This window comes from Lepidochelys kempii, chromosome 6, assembly GCF_965140265.1.
Source record: "Lepidochelys kempii isolate rLepKem1 chromosome 6, rLepKem1.hap2, whole genome shotgun sequence".
In the NCBI taxonomy this organism is placed as follows: domain Eukaryota; kingdom Metazoa; phylum Chordata; order Testudines; family Cheloniidae; genus Lepidochelys; species Lepidochelys kempii.
Genome location: NC_133261.1, coordinates 118984519 through 119008184, shown reverse-complemented (window position 1 = coordinate 119008184; position 23666 = coordinate 118984519). Strand labels below are relative to the sequence as shown.

The 23666-nt window shown below is 43.7% G+C and overlaps 1 protein-coding gene across 4 annotated transcripts in view; it reads left to right on the top strand.

The window, feature by feature from the left end:
* Positions 1 to 23666, top strand: part of SYNE2 (spectrin repeat containing nuclear envelope protein 2) — a 275952-nt gene that overhangs the window by 67496 nt on the left and 184790 nt on the right. For all 4 annotated transcript variants that reach the window (XM_073349867.1, XM_073349868.1, XM_073349866.1 and 1 more), the window contains 13 exons: positions 1059 to 1217; positions 1484 to 1657; positions 4358 to 4492; positions 4649 to 4804; positions 5860 to 6077; positions 6358 to 6433; positions 7571 to 7689; positions 8327 to 8450; positions 10700 to 10857; positions 12019 to 12166; positions 16464 to 17071; positions 21591 to 21770; positions 22594 to 22744. In XM_073349867.1, the coding sequence (XP_073205968.1) occupies positions 1059 to 1217; positions 1484 to 1657; positions 4358 to 4492; positions 4649 to 4804; positions 5860 to 6077; positions 6358 to 6433; positions 7571 to 7689; positions 8327 to 8450; positions 10700 to 10857; positions 12019 to 12166; positions 16464 to 17071; positions 21591 to 21770; positions 22594 to 22744 (2406 nt within the window). The remainder of the gene's footprint in view (positions 1 to 1058; positions 1218 to 1483; positions 1658 to 4357; positions 4493 to 4648; positions 4805 to 5859; positions 6078 to 6357; positions 6434 to 7570; positions 7690 to 8326; positions 8451 to 10699; positions 10858 to 12018; positions 12167 to 16463; positions 17072 to 21590; positions 21771 to 22593; positions 22745 to 23666) is intronic.

The following is a 23666-nucleotide window of genomic DNA, read 5'->3' as shown; positions in this document are numbered from 1 at the left end:
CATTTTCATGATCAGACAATGCACATGCAGATGTGCGCTTTGTATGTTCAGTTACTAGGTTGTATGTATACAAGCATATTTTAAAAAATACTTTAAAATAGAAGGTTAGGCAAAGAAATGTAACATATAAAGTAGTGATAGAAGTACAATCACAAAAGTTAAGTACAAGTCAAATATGCGTATGGATGTCACAGGGTCCACTCACTGCTAGGGGCATCTCCTCCGGGCCACTTTAGGGATTAGCTCCTTCCAGATGCTGTGCCCTCCTCTGGCGCTCTCTCCACTCTGTGGACCCTCTCACTCCAGGAGCTGCAGCTTCCTCTTCATGACTTGGCCCTCCAGGCAGGTCACTATAGTCCTCACCTTCTGGGGTATCAAAGTCTTTCAGCATGAACTATCCCAGGTAGTCCGATCTCCACTTCCCCAGTGGCTGGTAGGGGAACCCAGGCCTGCCCTCTACCCCAGGTTCCAGCTCAGGGGCCCTCTCTTCAGCAACCAAGGTCTGCCTTGCTGCTTTTCCCCTGAGCCTTTGCTGTCTTTCTGGCTCGCCCCACACTCTGGGGTTGCCAGCTGCACAGCTCCCTTCTCCCAGGGAATGATTGCAGACTAATTCCCTGAACCTCCAGCTGCTCTCAGCTCCTGGGCTTCATACAGTCACCTCCTGTTCCCATCCAGCTGAGCCTCCTTTAATTAATCCCTGCTCCCTGGCTCTTCCTTCAGGTGCAGCGTGGACAGTTAATTGGCGTACCTAGCCACCTTAACCCCTTCAGGTTTTGTGTGAAGTGGACACCCCATCACAATGGAATTAATTAGATGGCTTGACAACTTGTTTTCTCTGCTTCTTTTTTTGGTTGGCGCCAGACTCTTCTCTTCCCCCCTCCCCAGACATTGATACTTTGGACTGCAAGATAATGACCTGCAATTGCAAAGCGTGGTCCATATGTAACCAAATATTGCCTACTTTTCAGTCAATCCTTGCCTTTCAATTCAGTTCCGAAAGCTAAAGGATATACATAATATTTAATATTGAAGACTTCTGTTGTGTTTCATCTAAACAGATCCTAATTGCCAGAAGAACCTTGTGCCAAGAACAAGTTGCTGCAGCAGAAGAAATCTTGCAAGTTTTGACACGTAATATTTCAAGCCAGGTGTCCCTCCCGGATTTTGAGACAGCTGGGCTACAGACAAGAATTAAAGAAGTCAGAGAGAGACTCCAGGTCTTTGTTCCCTATCACTATCATATTCAGTACACAGATATCCTTATCTGTAGTATTTAATGGTTAGAAAAGCGTCTTTTAGGGTCCATGTAAAATATAAATATTTTAAAAATATTTGAGCAACTCTTCTCTTGTCAGGCGCAGAAGGAGAAGAGATTTCAAAATTAATATCCAAAGCTGAGAAACTTGAGTCATGTTATAAAGGAATATTTTAGTTGTTTTAACAATACTCATGCACACCCTAAAAATTGTCGCTTTCTTCCTAGGCTACCATGAATAACCTAGACCTTGTCTCACCCAAATCTGAAGAGACTCTGTCAAAAAAGGAGGTCATGATCAATTTTGAAAAATCCCAGAAGGAGCTTGAAACATCTATTTTAAAAGCTATGCAACTCATTGGCCGAAAAGTGAGCCCAGATGCGCACATTTCAAAAAATGAGGTGGGTTCAAATATTTACTTCCTACCTGTGTCATATGAAGATTTTGACTTTCAGAGCACATTATTTCATAGTGAGATTTTGTGACTAAAAAAATCTTACACAAGTGGTCCCCAAATTTTTAAGGGTCATCCCCCCCTTACCCCTGTTCATCCCCCGCCCACCCCACCCCCGGCTCCGAGCTGGGGCTGGGAGTGTGGCTGCGGTTCCTGGGATGGGGAAACGCAGAAATGGGTAAGGGGGCTGAGGGTGGGGCCACAGCTGGGGGCAGGTCTGGGTCTGGGAATAGAGCTGCAACCAGGTGTGGTGCCATGGTTGGAGGCTGGGGGTGGGGCTGGGCATGGGACCAGGAGCTGGGGCCAGGTCTGGAAGTGGGGCCGGAGCAGAGCTGGGAGCGGAGCGGGGCTGGGTGGCACTCCCTTCCCGCCCCCCATGGGGCCTGGCCTGGGCCCCATCACGCCCCCCCCCCCAAACACTCCTCCATGCCCCAATAGGTGGGCGCACCCCACAGTTTGGAGACTTCTGTTTTACACTGTTGTGGAAAAGAGCACATGTTTCTTGGCAGTTCTTACAACTTTTGTTTAAAACTTTTTATTTTATCATTATTAACATACTTAAACTTTCTGTAGAAATATTAAGAAATCTTACTCCTAACCTGGATTTTTATATTATCATTATCTGTGTGTATTTTGTTTAAATCCCCAAAATGGTAACCACACATTATAAAATCTTGATCCTAAAATAAGGCTATCTGTCATTTTTTCTATTGAAAGGATATCCTGAACTTTGTTTCTCCATGTCACTAGTGCTAGGAGGTCTCTCCATTTCCAACAATGCCTTATTAAACATCTGGCTATTAGTTGTAAGTGCCTTATCAAAACTTTGAAAGCTGGCTGACTAAGTGGCCATCAGACACACAAGTAACTTTTTGCACCTAGCTTTGACATGATTTGAAGGGAAGTAAAACCTAGTTTAGATTATGTTGTTTATAATCATGACAGTGATATGGGGGTGTTATGATGGAGAGTTATATAAAAAGAAATTGAAAGTTCTCAAAGCTACTGTAATTCAACCTCCTTGTTTATATAAGTTATTCTGTATACTATCTGTCTTCTTATATGGCTCCATCACTCCCATACCCAGGCAACTATAAGGCACTCAAGAACGTACAGCTGTGAACCGCAGTTGTGTTTCTTGGCCAGTTAAAAGTCTTTGGTCTCATCCTGTATCATGTGCCCCAGCTCTGGGACAAACTTTTCAAACGTGGATATAGATGCTGAGTGCCTCAGTTTTTTGGGGGGCCTAACTTGAGACTCCTTAAAGGCACCTGTTTCTCAGGAAGTGCTGAGAAACCACCCTTGGAAAATCCAGACCCCTTTAAAGTGTCTTAAGTTGGGCACCCAAAAGCATTAGTCACTTTTGAAAATCTTGGCCTTGGGCTAAATTGCACCATTTAGGAGGGCCTTGGGCTGGAAAGCAGTGCAGAACCAGCACTGGGAATACTCATAGGGATTCTACCTCAAGGAGACTGTCACGGGGTCACTCACCACCCTGTGCCTCCTGCTGGGCATTTTGGGAATTAGTTCAGTCCCAGTGGGTATGCCCTTGGGTGGTGGTGGCTCTCCCATCCTCACCTCTGCTTGCAGACCCATTACAGCACCTTTCTCTCGGTGTCTGCTTCGTGGCACAGCCCTCCAGCTGTGTCACCATCCGGTTCCCCCCTTCCAGGGGACTCCTCCACCAAGAGTCCAGCCACTTCTTGCATCGGCTTGGCAGTCCACAGCCAGGCCGCTCCTTCAGCGGCTAGTGGGGGGTGGGGCCACCCAAGCCCACCCACTACTCTGGGCCCCTGCTCAGGGCTCCTGTAAACAGCAGCTTCCTGCTGCCTCTTCTTTCCAGCTCACTGTCTCTATTCCCTGGGCCACTTCCATGCAGCCTTAGTTCCTTCTGCTCCTGCCTCTGGCTCCAGCTCCTTTGCTCTCTTCCCAGGGCCTCAAGCCTGCAAGTCCTGGCAGCCCATCAGGAGCTCTCCCAAGCTCCCGCAGTCCCTGCTAGCACCTGCCTTTCCCCAGGTGCTGGTCCCTCTGTAGGCCTCTAGGAAGCCAGTCTTCTCCCTAGGGCTCCCTGCAGCAAAATAACTCTCTCTGTTTTGCAGCTTCCTTTTATATGGGCCGACTGGGCCCCAATTGGCTAGTCCAGCCCCCGCCCTAATTGCCTGCAGCCCCCACCCTAATTGACTGTTTCCCCTGCAGCCCCTCCCTAGGATGGTTTTAGCCAGGGCGGGCCAGGCGTCCCATCACAGAGACACAGTCCCCTGCCATGCTTCCTGTCATATATAGGAGGTGTGCCCCATTGTCTGGGCATAGGGAGGGAGGATAGCCGCTGATCTACTTTGTCCGCTCCCCGTTGGTACAAAATGTTCCCGCGATAGGTGTTGTGGGAGCTGTACCTGCAGTTTCCCAAGCGTAGGGGCTGCAGTTGTCCTTGGCCCTTTTTCAGGCACAGAAAGTGCAGGAGTGCAATTGTGCTCTGGCCTGCCTGTGCATCCACCGCAAGGGCCTGGGACAATCTGGCCTTTTGCCATTGCAGCACAGTAATAAGTACCTTGTCATTCATTATTGTATAGTTTTGATATGATAATGATACTGTTTTATGATATACATAAGTGAAGATCAGTTCTGGTTTTGTTTTGCTTTTTTGCAGGAAGCTTTTAGCATTTTGGACACAGGAATTCTTGAAAAGTTTTTGAAAACAGCTGAACAATTGAAAAATATTTCACCAGCTCATGAAAAGTTGGCAGTGGAGGAAAGATGCAAAGATGTTCGTGAAAGATGGGAGGTGAGAAAATATACATAAGAAAAAGCAACTCATTCTCTTATCAGACCTGGTCTCTTGAAAAACAAATTTTTGTTACAGAATAGAGGTTTTTATTTGCTTTGTAGCCCGTTGTCATCCCATGACCATCACACTGAGAGTGCTTTCTGTACGTTGCAGGTAGTTCATCGTGAAATCATATCATGTATTCAGTTCATAATGGAAATTGAAATAGGGAAATTCAATGCAACTTTTTCAAAACTCAGTAAGCAAATAAATAAAGAGAAGAAACTCCTTAGCATCGGTAAAACCAAGGGACTTATAAAAGAACACGAGGTACTGTATAAAAATGCTGTCCTCAACTTCTCTGCTTGGTGACTGTATTGTATATCCTTCTGCATTTTATCATTTAATTTTCTTTCTAACTTCAGACTGTTCCACTATTGCAGGAAGCAGGCTTTCAAAGAGTCACCTCCTTGCCAGTAGGGTGCTAAATTTTTTCAGTTTATACCTTACTTTATAATCATCTCTTACAGGTGGTATCAGGGTTCCCTCCCCAATCTGAACTCTGGGGTACAGATGTGGGGACCTGCATGAAAGACTCTCTAAGCTTATTTCTACCAGCTTAGGTTAAAAACTTCCCCAAGGCACAAATCTTTCCTTGTCCTTGGATGGGTACTGCTGCCACCACCAAGTGAATTAGACAAAGATTCAGGAAAAGGACCACTTCGAGTTCCTGTTTCCCTAAAATATCCCCCCACCACTTCTTTCCCCATTGGTCCTTCTGGTCAGGTGCCAAGTAGGTTAAGTGAATCTATTAACCCCTTACAGGTAAAAGGATTCTGTACCTCTTGCCAAGAGGGATTTTATATTACTGCATACATAAAGGTTGTTACCCTTCCCTTTATATTTATGACAGGCGGTTTTATTTTTAATCCTTAATTACTCAAAATGTAATAATTAAAAAAAACAAACTTGACGTGCACTGTAGCTCCCATTCAATGTAGTAGTTGCATGGCTAAGGTCCTATGCATAGAGCTGACTCTGCCCACAATGGTTGTACGGAAGCCCCAGTTTAACTCCTTGTTTGTGTTTCACACAACCTAGTCTCATGACTTTAAGTGGTGTTTTACTAGTTGATAGGCCTGTGCTAGTCCTCCGCCCAGGGGTAAATTTCACACATTGTGTAAGAAACTTTGGTTTACATTTTACATTTTTACTCATGTCTTTCTCAGTCATCTCTTCTTTAATTTTCTTTTCACCTTTGTTTTCAAAGTGGTTTGAGAGCCTCAGTTGAAAGTGCATTTACGTGACAAAAGAACGCTAAATATAACAATGTATGAAAATAACCACATTGTTATAATTTATCATGTGTTTGTTTCTTCATTTAGGCTTTTTTTTCTCCTGAAGGCAACCTCGGGGAACTAAACAACTGCCTACAAGTTCTTAAAGCAATGTGTGAAAGACTGGCTGCAGAAGAAACTCACCTGGAAACAAAGACACTAATTGCAGAGTGTGAACAAAAGCAAGAAGAACTTCAAAAATGTGCAGCAGATGCTTATGTAACTCTGCTGTCCCATGTTGGAAGTGGTCAGGCATCTAAACAAGGGTGAGTATTTTGTGGCACAATGTATCATAGCTTCATAAAACTAAGACATCTAGATCATCCTCCTGCTGTTGGAGAATTGTAACCAGGAGTATATTTTCTCGTGTAATTGTTCTTTTAAAATATTTTAACGAACTAGTCTATGTCCTGTTAGATTAATCTTTGGAGGAGTTGCAGTGTTTTTTTTTGTCTTGTGATATATACTTCATGATTGCAATGTTTTTTCTTTGTATTCACTAGTTGTTGCTGTTGTTGTTAAGCTGAAATTTCTTTTAAATCTTAGGGGCTCTATACTTGCTCCTGAGAATGGAGAAAAGGAAGCATCTTCCCAATCAGTTGATATACTTTCAACTCAGGAGGTATGGAATTCAGATCATAGACTCATCGGGTTAGAAGGGACCGCAAGGGTCATCTGGTCTGACCCCCTGCCAAGACACAGGATTTGTTGTGTTTAACCCATCCAAGACAGATGGCTAAAGACATGCCATTATCAAACACTGGTTTATCTAGAGTGGATCATGGGCAAATGGAGAGCAGTTATTATGTCTGTCTATATCACAGTGGAACTCAAGCACTCCAGTCAAAGCTCAGACCCCATTTTGCTCACAATGTACGAATTCTTATTGAAAAGACAGTCTGTGCCCCAGAGAACTTACAGTCTGTTTCCTCTCTCTGAGTGCAAAGGGCAAGCTCAAGGGCCACTTAAGTCCTCAAAATAGGACTCAAGTCCTTGTATTGCCCTTCTTGATAGGGCTGAATTTCAGCCTCTAGCACTGGAGGAAACAGACCTAGAATATTACAGTCAGTAGCCAAAAGATGTGAACAAGTAGGAGGGGATATAGAGATGGAAAATGCTGGAGGGGTTCACTTCTAAGGAAATATTAAAATAAAAGAATATGTATAGCTTTGTTAAATAATTGCTAAGGTAGAGGGTTACAACTATTTACTGGTAGTGGAATGCCGTAGAGGAAGAGGTCTTGTTTAGAGTGTGGTCCAAGAGGATGATAATTCATATGACCCAAGATGTACATAGGCGGCACAGTATTCATCAGCAAGACATCCAGAAACATGCTGGTGACCTGCACAAAGAGTTCAGCTTGAGTCTCCATTGTGTTAGCACCAATGGCTGAGGATATAGAGGAAACATCTGTTAAGGTAGCTGAGGTTGCTGTATGCACCACTGTGATGAGGAAGCTCTCTCACGCTGTGCTGCAAATACTGTCCATTGTATAGTGATGGAATCTGCTGCTTTGGTGATGGCTCAGATGTCATGTGCATAGTCCATGGAAAGAGGTGTATTTTATAATTTTACTTAAGATTCACTTAAACTAGATTATTATGTTCATAAATTGAGTTTCTTCTCTCAGAAACTGGGTGTGTTTCGCATGAAGAAGTGATTTTCTTTTTGCAGTGTATGTATGTCTTCTGATCTTTGTAGAATGCATAAATATAAGGTAATGTAGTTATCAACGTAATTGATTTTTACATTTGATTAGGCATCAGGACCAGTTTCAGATGTAATTTTGGAATCAGACATGAAACAGCAGAACGGTGAAAGCTGTACAAAGAAGTTTGAGAAAGACACTGATTTGCCCTTAGAGGCTTTATTAGAGAGGTAATTTTTAAATGGCAAAATATGCACATTTAGAGATAATACAATACTAAAAAGTTACAAGTAAATTGGAAATTTCATATATCTGGACTATTTTTGCTATTCTGAATTCTGTTCTCTACTTATTCTTCTAAATTTTGTTTTATCTATTTATCTTACTAAACAGTCACTCACAGTAGTATCTAAATGTAAATTAGATCTCTGTAACAAGGAAACTAGTGGATTTAGTGATTTTTCTGCTTTTCTGTCTTCCTTGGTTAGAGGAAGCTTTGCTTTTGGGTGTGTGTATGTGCCTGAATATGATGAAGCCAAACATTCTGGGCCAAATTTCCAGAAATTTGTTATTTTTTACACAAAAAAACCCATATTTGAGCCTGAAATTAGACATTTGCACACACAAATAAGGTACCTAAGTGAGCAATTACTCCATTTTAAACACAAATGCTTATTCATGTAAAATTTGGAATTTAGGTAAAAAAACCAATTACATGAGCAAATTGCTGAACTTACTTTAATTGCCATTACTTCAATGGCAATTAAAGTAATTATTCAGCAAGTCACAACCCCAATTATTTTTCCTTTCCTGTCTTCCGTTAAAGTAAAGTTGATACTGTCTAAGAACTATTGCATCTTTTCCTAGCTTTGATACACAGAGGAGTAATGTCGAACTTCATTTACAAAGAATCAGAGATGAAGTAGAGTCTCCTTTTACTGATGAAATAAAAGACACCTTATGCCTTCAAAATAAGCTGCTAGATCTACAGGTAAATATCGATCATTTTGAAGAATATGTTGCTTGTCTACAATTTGTATGATATGTTAGCAAGAGAGGTTAAATTACTCTCTTTTGAGGCCCTTTCTTTCAAGTACTGAGCATACTGTTGAGGGGTAATGCCCGTCCCAACTGCCATTGGCTTCAGTGAGAGTTGAGGACATTCAGCAGACATAGGAAGGCTCAGCTCTTTGCGAGATTGAGGCCTTACATGGCAGTGGAGTTGTGCCGGTGTAGCTGAGAGGAGAGTTTGGACCATTGTGTGCAAAATTACTCCAGCACTATTGTAGTTTGAGAGGATCTGAAATGTTTGTAAACAATTATTACTTTGTTATGCTCTATATTTACTACACACAAAAAACTATGTTAAAAGAACAGTGAAGTTGCAAAGTCAACTGCTCCTCCATATTATACTTCTGGGGGAATTCTGCGCCAAAACATTAAAAATTCTGTGCACAATATTTTAAAATTATGCAAAATTCTGCATATTTTATTTTTCAAAATAACATAATATAATCACACCAGCTTCAGTTATTTTTGGTCATTTATTTCAAAATACCTGTCAGCAAGTATGTCTGTAACAATACAGACAACAAAAAAGATTCAGGAAAAGTTTTTTGACAAATAGATTCCTTACTAGGCATATTAATACAGAATTCTGAGTAATAATTTGTTTAAACTACAATACAGAACCGTATTTCCCTGACTTGGGGGAGTCAGGGGTAATGAAGGAGCTGAGGGAGAGGGAAGTAAATTTCTGGGAAGGAGCCTGGTTGTGAACTTGGAGGGTTGTTGGGTATGGGTGGGAAAAGTATGGAACAGGTTTTTGCGGGGGGCAGGGAGGGATTCTTAGGGAGCTTCCCCCATGCAGACCCTGGCTGACCCCTAGCCTCTCCCATTCAGTCAGGCACATCTGTCCCTGTCCCCATGTGTCCTGCACCCCCCTGTCCACATGTGTCCCTCCACCCCCACTCAGACATCCACTCCCCTCCATCATGTGGTCCTGTACCCCGTCCCCTAGTCCCCATGTGTCTCTGTGCCCCCACTCAGCCAGGTCCTCTCCCTATGTGTCCCTCTACCCCCGCCCCCTTTCCCCATGTATATCTGTGCTCTCACTCAGCCACCCCCTGTCCCTATATAGCTCTGCACTCCCTCCCGCATCACCATGTGGCCTTGCACCTCCCTCCCTCCTTTGGCCCTGTGCCTCCACTCCCATTCAGCCCCTGCCCCAGTCTGTTCTCATCTACTAGTTCTTATGAGCCCCTGTCTGACCCCCCCACAACACTCCATAGCCTGTCTCCCCATAGGCCCTGTCTCCTGACGTGGCCTGACAGGCGCTGCAAAGAAGGCAGGTTCTTTCTTTTCCCTGGCTGGCTGGGTGCTGTTGCTCTGTGCTAGCACCACATCACCCTCTGGTGGGCAAAAGGCAGAACTGCAGCAGCATTTGAACAGAAGCTTTTTTCTGCGCAAAAAATTAAAAGTATGCGTGGCTCATTAATTATGTGCGCACGCAGTAGTGCAGAATTCCTCCAGAAGTAATATTACTCTTCCTCTGTGATGCCTGGGCCCTAAAATCGGGCCACTAAGAGCACAGGAGAGTTTCCTCGCTCTCAGTTCCACTTGGCGCCACACTTGCCCCTGGCAACCAGGAGGAACAATTCCGGGAAAAATCCTGTTCAGCCCCTGCACCCTGGGCTGGAGCATTTTCAGTCACTCTCTGAGCATAGCACATGCACAGTCCAGTCACATGTAGGAGCTGTGAGGTGTGAAGCATACTCACTGCAGACACAATCTTCAGAGAATTTAGGTGCTGAACTCTAACAAGTTTCTACTGAGTATGTGCAAACCAAGCTAGTTCAAAGGATTATAAATTGGCCAACTTTGGGTGAATTTTCAAAGAGAAGGTAAAAGGCACATTTGACCCTCCTGTAAAATTTCAAATCCTTGTTACAAAGCATGGAGGCACTGGAGCTTCTGAGTGAAATGGGTGTAAGAATTTTTGTAAACATGGGTAAAACTATGTAATTTTTTCTCTAATCTTGTTCTGAAAAATGGCTGAAACTTAAAAAAAACCAAACAAACAACAAAAAAGCCTGAGGCACCTGACATGGAAAATTCACGATATGTGGTGCTTCCAGCTCTGTCTATAATAATGCATCTAAAGGTAATTTTCAAAATTGACCAGTTTTTTTCCACAATACGATGTCTTTGAATGAATTAAATGTATGTATCTTCTTTTAGGTCATAGAGAGTGAAGCTAATTCTTGTTGGACACAGTTTGAAATTATTGCATCTAAATTAGAAAATCTTATGGATGACACAGAGAAGCCTGTTATCTCTGAAACACAAAACAGACTTAACAGAGAGTGGAGTGAACTTCAGATTATTCTAAATGCCAGGTATAAAATATCATTGTACTTTGTGTTACTTGAGAAATAGTATATCATCATACAATTAAAGAATGTATTGTATAGTATATATTTTGCATTGTAAGGCATAGTTAGGATTATATGTTCGAACCCTGGCATTTTCCAATTTAAACGTACAAACTTAACATGATCTTAATATATTGTTATGGAGTATTATATGCTATATATTAGCGGTTCTCAAACTGTTGGTCGGGACCCCAAAGAGGGTCACAGCCTCATTTTAATGGGGTCGCTAGGGCCAGCATTAGACTTGCTGGGACCCAGGGCTGAAGCTGAAGCCTGAGCTCCACCTCCACCTTGGGCAATGGGGCTTGGACTGCAGCCCCCTCTCCCTCCACCTGGAGTGACAGGGCTTGATCTGTGGCCCCCTTTCCCCTCACCCAGGGCAGGAGGCCTTGGGCTCTGACCTCCCCTCCCAGGGGTCATGTAGTAACTTTATTGTCAGAAGTGGGGTCGTGGTGCAATGAAGTTTGAGAAACCCTGCTATATATGCTACATATAATATACCATAGACAATTAGAGATACTTACACTAAGAACCATAATAAACAAATCTCTGTCTTATAAGAACATAAGAACTGACATACTTGTCAGACCAAAGCTCCATCTAGCCCAGTATCCTCTCTTTCGACAGTGGCCAATGCCAGGTGCCCCAGAGGGAATGAACAGAGCAGGTAATCACCAAGTGATCCATCCCATCACCCATTCCCAGGTTTTGGCAAACAGAGGCTGTCCATCCTGGCTAATAACCATTGATGGACATATCCTCCATGAACTTACCTAGTTGTGTTTTGAACCCTGTTATAGATTTGACCTTCACTACATCCTCTGGCAAGGAGTTCCACAGGTTGACTATGTGTTGTGTGAAAAAATACTTCTACTTTATAAGATCACTTTATAGTATCCCCAAGTTTTCTAGTACGTTTTTTTTCAACCTTTGAATTAAAATCTTTGGAATTGGGGCTGTTCCTATTTAAATCTATGGTAAAACTTCTGTTGACATGAGTGAATTGCTCCCAAAGTCTATTAGCTAATTTTTGGTTTACAGTAAAATTGTGCTTTTGCCCTGAAATATGTGCAGGATCTTTTCTTGCCAGCTTCTCCTGTTCATGTTTATTTACCTTTCTTTTAGAATGAAGCCTTTAAAGATTGCTTTGGAAGTTGTTTCACCGATAGAAAATGAATTCATTCTTCTATGTGACTCAGACAAGCAATGCCACAAAAAGGACATTCAGCAATTTACTCTGACAAATATTGATCTCATTTATGGAGAACTGAAGGTAAGGAAAAACACAGAGCCCACATCTCAGTTTTCAAATGTGAGTACAAGGTGAAACTTCGCAAAAAATAGGCATTTGTACATGCAAGAGCTGGATAACTGCATGGGACTTCTCACTCAGGGATTTGGGAATCGCTTCCAGTAGTCTGAGTGTTTTTTGACCCTTCTGACCTTTAACAGCATGCTGCCCTCTTCTCTCTTAATAACATTACAATACACCAGTCGTACCCAAGTGTACACCAATGGTACCCATACAAAATGGAGTCACAAATAGTCCTTGCTCATAACTCTCTTTTTCTCCTCCAAAATGGCATTGGTCCCAATCTAGCTGTTTAGTGTCAGGTTTTCTGAGTTGAGGAAGCGCCTGCTGCTGCAAGCATGATCAGTAGCCTTTTCTGTGGGTCTTACCATCTGAAACCAGCTCCCCAAAGATTCTTAGAGTCAACCTACTAGGTGGTGTAATTCAGATTGCAGAATATTTCAGTAGACTATTATTACAACCCTGAGAACTTCCCCCTGCTGAACACACACCAGGCTGCAGTATTTTGGGGGAGGGATAGCTCAGTGGTTTGAGCATTGGCCTGCTAAACCCAGGGTTGTGAGTTCAATCCTTGAGAGGGCCATTTAGGGATTTGTGGCATAAATTGGGGATTGGTCCTGCTTTGAGCAGGGGGTTGGACTAGATGACCTCCTGAGGTCCCTTCCAATCCTGATATTCTATGATTCTATGATCATGGTTCCCAATTGGCCTCTGCTTCCTAAGGCTAAGCAGAGTTTAGATACTGTCTCTCTGGCACTGGACTTCTGGGCACACACTCTGGGTGCAGACCCTATGTCTGACCCCCTTCTTGGCAGTGGAGACCATACAGTCCAATTGCCTAGGGTCTGAAACTTACTCCAGTTGTCTCAAGCTCTCGCGGTAGCTGCTGCATGCCCCCAGAGGTCTACCAAAGCTGTGGACCCTCTGTTTTACTGTTTTATTCTTGAGGAAGTGCATGATACTGTAACCAAGTAACAGACTCTGCAGTGGGATTTCTCAGCACACCCACATTTTACTTTTAGAGAAACTATAAGACTCTCCGTATAAGGTTGCCAACTTCGTAATGTATAAAAACCGGACACTCCAGCAGGAGTGCCAGAACTGTCCCTGCCTCGCTCCTTTCCTCTGAAGACCTGCTCCTGCCCCGCCCTTGTCTCCCCAGACCCCACCCCTGCCCTGCCTCTTCCCCTGAGGTCCCATCCCCGTTCACTCCTCTTTCCCCTTCCCCCTGTCGATCGCTGCTCTTTCCCTCTCCCCCCTCTCCCTGTGTGGGTTGGGAGGGACTCACCCGCAGAGGTTGCAGTGCAACTGGGAGCCAATCACAAGTAAAGCTTTTTTTTTCTTGAGCTGATTGGCTGGGCCCGGGGCCTGGCCACACTGCCCGACTGGAAATTAAAAAAAAAAAGCAGCAGCCCCTCCCGGAGAAGCCCAAAACCAAACAACAAGCTACTTAAAAGACCCAGAAAAACGCAAAAAACGCAAGCAGCAAGTGACTTGAAGAAATCATAAGCCAACTCTGCTTAAAACAAGCTGAAATTGTCTTGTTTTAAGCGGACTGGGACACAGGGTTTTGATCAGTCCTGTCAGGATCCCAAGATCCTCCTGTTCTCCTCCTCCTGACCAGTTTGCCTTCTTGTTCTGGTCCATGAGAGAAAGCTACCAAGAGAAAACATTTGTCCTGTTATATCTTTCCAGTCCCCTCTATCATGTGACCCTGATCATCCTCAAAGCCCCCCTCTAAAGTCCCGTATCAGGTGATCAGTTGCTTGATTTATTGCCCACCTGAAGTCCAAACTGGAAAAACTGGTTATGTGCAGCTTGGCCACCCTATTTAACATACCTGTTGCATTACCAGGGCAAAGTCATTCAGTGTTAATGACTTTTTTGATTGTCCTGTAGCAGCTTCCGGACAGGATATGTGATACATAATGGGGTCTCTGTCAGCAAATGGCTGATTCAATACACACTGAGGCATAGTGAGTTTATAAATCAATTAGAAATCATGGGTTTTACATAGACAGATTTTCCCGAACTGTCACAAATATAGAGTGTTTGTGACACTTCTCAGGAGTACTGGGTTGTGAGGCACCTCATCACCATCCACCATGAGTGTGAGGAACTCTTGTCTATGCCTGCTGTGGATCAGCTTCTTGAAACTACCAGCCTCTGGCAACACAAGCACTGCCTGCCAGGCATCTGCTGGCCATACTCTCTCTCTCCAGGTTAGCAATAGGCACACACCATCCACTGAGTCCTCCCAGCGTCCCCGTGGAATGTCCAACCCCTCTTCCAAACACAGAGATTCGCTACTCCCAAAGAAACAGTACACACCAGCTTGCACAATTCAACTCAGGATCACCACTCCTCTTAACACACGGCACACACACACATATGTATTAGGGAGAGAAAAAAACGAGGATAAGTTTATTACCAAAGAACAAAGATTCAAATGACAGAGAATGACAATATTGGAACTGGATGCATGAGAAGCAAAATCATAACACGCTTTGTAGAGCAGTGGTTCTCAAACTTTTTTTTTCGCAGACCAGTTGAAAATTGCTGAGGGTCTCGGAGGACCACTTAATGATCTTTCCAAATATTGTTTGCACCGTTAGCTAACTATTGTAAAGCGTTTTGGATAAAAGCGCTATATAAAAAAAACTTAATAACAATGATTGTTTTGGTCTGCAAATAAAAGCACGCAACTCATATTTTAATATCAGTAGTCTTACCTTTCTAATGCGATGGGTGTGCCCTCTCTCCCCTGCCATGGCAGCCCTCGAGCTGGGGCTGGGAAGGAGGGGGGTGTCTCCCTCTCTTCCCCACCATGGCAGCCCCCATCTGGGGCTGGGAAGAAGTGGGGGGTCTCTCCCCCAACACAGAGCTGAGGCTGGAAAGGAGGGCCGTCTCTCCCCGGCAGCTGCAGCCCTGGAGTTGGGGAAAGTGACCTCTTTCTCTGGCTGCCGCAGCCCTGGACATCCCCAATTCCCCCCATCCCCTCTTCTCACCCCACTCTCCCCTCCCATCCACCCCTCTAATCCCCCCAAGGCCACCACCTCACCTTACGTGTGCATCTTCTCCAGGATCCAGGCACCTAATTAGTGGAGCCACACCTGCACGGCTCCACTAATTAGGTGGGTGGCCCTTTATTCTCTTGTGTGCCGCCGCCCAGGCGCGCACCTTAAAGGGAATTATCTGTGGACCACCTGAATGGAGCTCACGGACCACTGGTGGTCCATAGGCCACAGTTTGAGAACCTCTGTTCTAGAGCCTACACTTTACTAACAAGGCATTCCCCAATCTCCTGCAAGATAGCTTACCCCAAGTCCTCTTCCCAGCGTTTTACACTAGGTTGACTGAAATCCCTTCTTGTAAGATCAAGCCCACTGGTGGCTTGTCCTTACAAACTGACGGTTCCAAGGGGAACCAACTGAGGGAACCAAGGGGGAGTTCATCTGCACCCCGGATATAGTTTCAAATGTTCATAATCTTACTCCTAAACAGGATTATCCCTGCTGCTTTTGTTTTTGCTGCAACCTCTGCTGCCTATTGATTAGTATTTTGCTCAGACTGTGAATGGGCATTCATTGGAAACCATACAATACTTAATTTGCACATGACCAGTGAGCGCGAGATAAGCATCTCTTCCCCCCACCTTCCAGGAGTATGTAGATTACCGGTTGGTGACCTGGCTTAATTCACAGACCTAGAGAACATAATTTTTAGTATATGTGCACAACTGCTCACATATTTTCCATACAAACACCTTGGAATGATTATGATGACCAGTGTAAAAAGAAAAGGAGTACATGTGGCACCTTAGATACTAACCAATTTATTTGAGCATGAGCTTTCGTGAGCTACAGCTCACTTCATCGGATGCATACTGTGGATACAGGCTTTCATTAGACACCTTACATGACATTCTATGGTGGAGAAGTATGTAGATATCAGACCCAGGGGATTCCTGTAACCCTGTGCCATCTGCCAGTTGGCATCAAGAGATCCTTGGGTCACAGTGTTATTTCTGAAGAAGCAAGAGGTCTTATGTATATGTTTGTTCTCTGTTAAGATTTAGGGTATATTTAATGAAAAGACCAAACAGCAAAACCCTAAAGAAATTCTTCTTCATGCTGTTAATGTTGTCAGATTTATTTTGGGTCAGTCTCATTTTTTTACAGCCATATGTTTTGCTTAGAATATGAGATACAATTTCTCTTTCACTTTGCTAACCCTGCTGTGGTTCTCTCAATTTCAGAAGGTCCAGAGCTGTATAGTAAATCAGATTGAATTATGCAGACAACTGGAAAACCTAGATTGCTCAACAGGAGATGAATTTAACCTAATAGATTTGCAAGCAGCATGCGAGATTATGCTTAAATATAAAAGGCAGTTTGAAGAAATGAATCATAAAATGCAGGTCAGCGAAACGGTCCTCAAGGAACTGGAAGCTTTTTTGGCCTCATTGAGAAGAGTTAAGCTTTCTATTGAGCATGCAACAGACTCTTCAGTTTCTGACAAACCTGAGGTGCAAGGAAACACATCAAAAGAAGCTGTGCAGGAAGAAGTTTCTCTCATGAAAGAAAAGGCTAAATGTTTGGATGAGCGCTTGCAGATGGTTGATATCTACTTGGAAGATGCTGAATGTGGGGGAAAGACTTGCTGTGAAAAACTAATTGCGGCTTTATCTGAAAAGGCAAACAAGGCTTTTGTCCATCTAAGTAAGCAGGAGCTCATCCAAGAAAATGAGTTACAGGAGATTTTTTCCACAAGAAATAATGAACTCTTAAAAAATATTCACGATCTACATGATAAGATTAATAAAATAGGCTTGAAGGACCCAACAATTCCTGCTGTTCAACAAAGGTGAGTGTGTTTATTGTAGCTTTTTTAGATCCTCACTTAATAATTTCAGTAAGTTCTGTTGGTCTCGTCTCTGTCTCCAATCCAGCAAAGCACATAAACGTGTGTAACTTTAAGCATCAGCATAGTCCCATTGAAGTCAACTGATTGTCATGTTGGATCAGAGACTGCATTGTTTGAAAAGCCTTCTCCGTGATATTGTTTCTTTAACCCCATGCTACTACCCTTTGTATGCTTGAGGGAGTTGGGAGGGTTGAGTCATTAGTTACAGTGACCACCTGTGGTGGCAGTGAGGTTGCCATTTACAAATGCTGCCAAGTAGCGTTATACAAAATATTGCTCAATGGTGATACATACATTGTAGAAACTTTGTGTGTCAAAAGTCAGTGCATATCACACACGGCAAACTGAGAATTTTTTCTAAAATGATCTGCATATCCTCCTGTTAATTTACGGCATTTATATATTTGAGGTGGGTCTCTGCTCCCCTTCAGGAAAATTCATTTACCATTTATCAGACAGGGATTTGATACATTTTGATCAATACTAATTTATATCCATTGCTTTATTCATGAAATCCATACATTGTCACACTTTTCATTGAATAGAGCACATGAACTGAGATTTTAAATTGGCCAGAGTGACACTTAGTAGTTGAAGGCACTGTAATTAGCTACATTAATATAGAACCTATTGGCCTGTGAAATTTTGGATTAGATCCTCAGATGGTGTAAGTTGTTACAGCTCCACTGAAGAACTGTGCCAGATTACACCAGCTAGGGATCTGGCCCTTCTACAATTAAAGTTAAGACCAGATTTCTGTTTAAATGTAACAGCTGTGTTAGTCTGTATTCGCAAAAAGAAAAGGAGTACTTGTGGCACCTTAGAGACTAACCAATTTATTTGAGCATAAGCTTTCGTGAGCTACAGCTGAAGTGAGCTGTAGCTCACGAAAGCTTATGCTCAAATAAATTGGTTAGTCTCTAAGGTGCCACAAGTACTCCTTTTCTTTTTTCTGTTTAAAGCTTGACTTTTCTAAGTATTCTGAAATCTACAGGCTAACTTGGATTGCCTTGAAATTTGGAGTGCCTCAGGGGTCACCGGTGCTACGCATAAGCAGACTGGGTCTATGTCTACACTACAGCCTATGTTGGGAAAACTTAAGTCTCTCAGGGGTGTGAATATTCCACCGCACTGAGTGACATATGTTACACCGACATAAGTTATGCCACTTGCAGAGGTGGGTTTTTTTTTTATGCCGTTGGGAGGGCTCTCTTCCATCGGCATAGAGTGTCTTCACCAGACGTGCTGCAGTGGTGCAGTTGTATCAGTACAACTGTGCCACTGCAGCTCTGAACATGTAGACCTAAGCAATTGCTTAGGACCCCGAATGGGTCAAAGGGCCCCCCTATTAATTATTAGTATGTGTTGGGGGGAGGGCAAAATATTCCTGCTTAGGGTCTCCATTGGATTAGCACCAGTACTTCACGGGGCACTGCTAGTGACCCAAATTTGGGGCCATTTCACCAAGGGGGTCCTGAGATACAGCTCCCAGAAAAAACATCTTTTTTTAAAGTTGAGAGGTTCTTGCAAAGCTATTTTGGGTCACAGATAGAGATCAAACAAGGGCTCTGATCATTGCTCAAGGATTTCCAGTGCTCAAGGGTCACCCCAACAGAGGGCATGCCACCCACCTGCCTTTTGGGGGAAATCAAATAAAAAGGTTATTTCAAAAAAGATTTTGCTTCTCCAGTTTGCCTTGTCATAAGCATCCTGCATCAATTTTTATGTCAAATTGATGATATTGAGCATGCGGGGACAGAGGAATTACCAGGATTGTTAGCCTGCAAAGTTTCACACTAGCTGCAGACCTCAAGGGCATGAGCAGTAGTCCTGACTCACCTAGCTAGCATCAGTTGGAGTCCCACCTTGGTTGGGAGGCTATTGCTGAAATCTGTCACTGCTGGAGGGTGGGGGAATGTAATCAAAGTAACTTTTTTTTTAAAATTTAGATATGCAAATGATTGCTGACCGAGAGGGGCATTTTAGGGGTGGAAGAGTGGGGAAAATAGGGGCAATAGCGGGTTGGAGCTGCATCAAGTGGATAGGGATAAATGAGGATGGGTGGTATGGAAGGTGAGAGGGATTGTGGGGCTCAGGTGAAGGGAAGGGGAGCAATACTGGGAAGAGGACATGGGTTGAGTGGCAGAGGACCTGGGGGACAACAGTGCAGGCATGCCGGTCAGCCCGAGATTCTCCCCTGCTGTGTGTACATCAGAATCTGTGTGTGTGTGTGTGTGTGTGTGGAGTCTGAGCCCCTCTCCTTACTCCCCCAGGTGAGCTGGAATCTGGGGGTCCCTGTCTGAGCCCCACTCTCTGTCCCCCTGTGAGTGGGCCAGTATCTGGGACCCCTGCCTATCTGTGATGCTCTGGCCACCATCCCTGCTTTCCTCGTATTAAAGCTTGCTTTTCCAGAGGTGTCTGAGCTCCTCTCCTGCCCCACCTGTGGGAGCTGGGGTTTCCTGCCCCCAGGGATGTCTGAACCCTCTCCCCCCATGTGTGTGCCAGGATCTGGGGGCCCAGTGGCCCTTGGGGGGATCTAAGCCCCTCTCCCTGCTCCCCACATGTGAGCTGGGGTCTGGGATTCTCTGCCCTCCAGTGATGTCTGAGCCCCACTCTCTTCCCCCATGTGTGTGCTAGAATCTGAGGCCCCCTGCCCATCTATGGAGGTCTGACCCTCACCCCCTCACTCCACCCATGTGATCCAGGTGCTGGGATGGGGATTTGCTTTTCTGGGGGTTCTGAGCCCCTCTCCCTACCCATCCTATGTGATCTGTGAGTCTCGGCCCTCACTGGTGGTGTCTGAACCCCACTTCATGCCCCCCATGTGTGTGCCAGGATCTGGGGGCTCCTGCCCATTTATTGGAGTCTGACGTCCCCTTCTTTGCCTCCCCTCATGTGAGCCAGGTTCTGGAGGGGTCTTGCCTTTCTGGGGTGGGGGTGAGCTCCACTCCCTAACCCCTTCATGTATTCTGGGGGTGTGGAGAAGGAGAGAGACACACCAGTCTTCTCTCACATGCTTAAAGTTACTGTAACAACCATGTAATAAAACTGTTCAAGTTTTGGGACATAGCCCATGGGTGAGATTTCTCTCACGAGCCCTGTTAGTAACTACATATGGCTAACATCTCAAAGCATGACCATTATCTCCATTCCACTATAACAAAATGTACAGGAGTGGGAGGAGCACTGAAGAATCACATATCAATTGTGTGTCCTCATGGAGAGACAGGACTATTCCTAGCTTTGCCACTGGCCCGTTGAGTGACTTGGGTAGGTCACTTCACTCTCTCTGTCTTGGTTTCCTGTCTGTAAAATGAGGGTAATGATGAAAAGTTTGTTGAGATCTCCTGAGGGAAAGCACTATATAAAAGCTAGGTCTTTTGGTTATTTCCTACCCACAGTAGCAAACATCAGTTGGACACGTAGGTGAGACTTACAACTATCTAAATGATCACTAGCTTCTACCAACAAACATTTATCTTTCTCTTTAAAAAAGTAGGAAATTAAATGGCAAAAAACTGTTTTAATGCAGAGTTAAGGTTGCCTGGTGATAGCTCATGCCCTTCAGAACGTGGAGTTCAGCATAACTCAAACGTCTGAGAACCAGAAACTGCAGAGTTAAGGTAAACAACCACACAACCTTAACTCTACCCTCTCTGAGCCATGCCCCACAACACACCACACTCACATTCTGCCTTTTCACTGTAATGGACAGAGAGTACTTGTACTTGCCCTAGGTTCAAACACTGAGCCTACACTCACCCTCAACAGACTTGCAAACTTTAACAATCACTTCATACCCTTTTGCAAACCCTCCACACTTGCACACAGAATATACCTAAACCTATACTTTTCCTTATGCATGGTTAAATCCACAGGCTGCTTTGATATTCCACCTCACTACTGACATTACCCACAGCAAGAAGCCCCAGTGCCTTGCTACTGAGACAACCTACATGATTCTGTATTGAAATGATGTAGACTGGCACATCAAGGTACACATGCACCTTTTTCCTTTGATAACAAATATGGGGGGACTCAGACTCAGTTCTCATATCAAATCACAGCTTCTCCAACATACTTCAACTTATTCTTCCACCCTCCAATCCAGCTACAGCTAACACAGGGAATGCAGCTGGAGTGCATGCAGATAATTCCCAGTGGCTATTGCCAGCTCCAGTGGGGCAGAGTTAAGGTTGCATAGGCATTTATCTTAACTCTGTATTTCCTCCTTTTCACAAGTTTGAGTTAATGCAGAACTTGACATTCTGAAAGGGCAGGAGCCATCACCGGGCAACCTTAACTCTGCATTAATAAGATTCTTTCCCATTTAATGTTAGGTTAGTCAATGTATGCTGTTCATAATAAACTTTCAAAGAAACCTCACACTTACATTTTGGAAAAAACATCTATGATCTGTTTTAATATAGGGCTGTATTTTATTTCTTTTCTAATAAAGGATAAAATCATTAACTGAATTGGAACAGGAATTGGGTTGCTATGCTATTGAAATGAAATCCATACGAGAAATTGCTAACAAGTTTCTACAGACTGAAGAGACAAAAGGAGAAGAAGCAGATGAACAGTGCACAGTTACAGAAAGGTTGTGGGAGGATACAAAACTGTCACTTGCTGAATGGTAAGGGGAAAGAATGAAAATTTTAAGCAGGTCATATGAGTAGTAACATCTCTCAAAATGAAATGGAAAAAGGCCTTAAACAGAGGTACTTGAAAGTAAATAATATACTTAGAAAAAAAAGAAAACATTGCTGTCATAGGACTAGAACTAGGCAAATATTCACATTTAAAAAACATGATATTATTGCAATCCTGTAACCCTATCGTATATCAAGCTAAGTGTGGAACATGGTGAGTACTTGGATGAGGGAACTCTTAAGAAACACCTAGCTCCTGATGGAAGTGATGGTGAGTCAAGAGATGACACTTCCCTCTAAGTCTATACTGAACTAATGCTCCAGTATGAGGAAAGGGGCATTGTGCCACAGAAGGTCTGAACATTTAGATGAGATACCAGACTGAGATCCTAAACAGTAAGGATGGTATTTTCAAAGCTGCCTACAGGATTTAGATGCCACATCCAAATCACGTAGGCAGCTTTGAAAATACCACCCTAAAGGTCCCGTGTCCATTACTGTAAATTAATTCCAATGACCTGCTCAAATTTCAGTTTGCGTAAATACATTTTGTGTACTGAGTTCCTCCTGCAATTTCAGTTGGAGGTGATATTTTTAATTTCTTGCCCTAAACTGTGGTGAAATTTTGCTGTATGCGGTTGAATAGCTGTTGGGTTTCATCCCACTGGTGGGTGAAATGATCTTCAGAGTGAAAGGTGCAATATAAATGTAAGTTATAAATATTATGTCACTTTTACCTGTGGAAGAGAGGAGAGGTTGAAGCTGTTCCTTTATACATATATAGTAAATAATTCTGCTTTTTAATAGCCAGGAGCAGTGTGTGAGGGTGTTGGAGCTCCTGAAGCAGTATCAAAGCTGCAAAAATAGTCTGACAAGCATGATCCAGAAACAAGAGAGTGTCCTCTCACAGCAGACTTCTTACATGGGGAAAGATAATCTGCAGAGGTTGATAGCAAAGGTGAGTTCTGTAGAGACTGTAGCTGGAAAGTTAAATCCATACCCGATCCTCCCAAAATTTGAGGGAGTTCAGATCTGGGCGGCTGTTCATCCCATTATAGATGTAGGCTCGAGCTGCAAAGTTGAGACTTGGCTCTGGTTTCAGCTCCAAGCTATTACAGAGTATATGGGTGTTCAGAACCAGGTTTTTGCGTTAGGCCCATCTCTAATGTTATACAGTAAACTAAACTCACTTTAAAAGTGTGAGGCTTTTTTAAAAATAAAAATATGTAATAAAGAGAGAGGGTGAAATACTGACCATATTGAAGACAATAACAAAACTCCCAGTGACGTCAACGGTATTTCAGCCATGGTGTTTTAAAATATCCTCCCTACTTTCCACCATTTTTATATATTAAAGACTTTTATTGCACATTTTCTAAATACACAAGCAACGCAAGTTTAGTTATTTACTAAGAGGACATTTTAAATAGCTGAGATATGTAAAGACACAACCTTTTTAGCACAGTAGACAACCTACAATGAACATAATATTAAATGTGATAATTTTGGGCTTCTTGCTTCAGAGAAGCTTGTGGTGTGACTCTGTACTCTAACAGAAGATCAAAATTATAGTCCTTCCATATCACTCAGCTAATCACTTTCCTTCCTTGCTCAGAGGAATACCTGGAACACCTTGGTTGAGATTTTGGGCTGTCCCTCTAAGGCAGTATTTCCTAAACTTGGGACGCTGCTTGTCCAGGGAAAGACCCTGGCTGGCCAGGCCGGTTTGTTTACCTGCCGCATCCACAGGTTTGGCCGATCGCGGCTCCCACTGGCTGCGGTTCGCTGCTGCAGGCCAATGAGGGCTGCGGGAAGTGGAGTGGGCCGAGGGACATACCGGCCACCGCTTCCCGCAGCCTCCATTGTTCCCTGAACAAGCG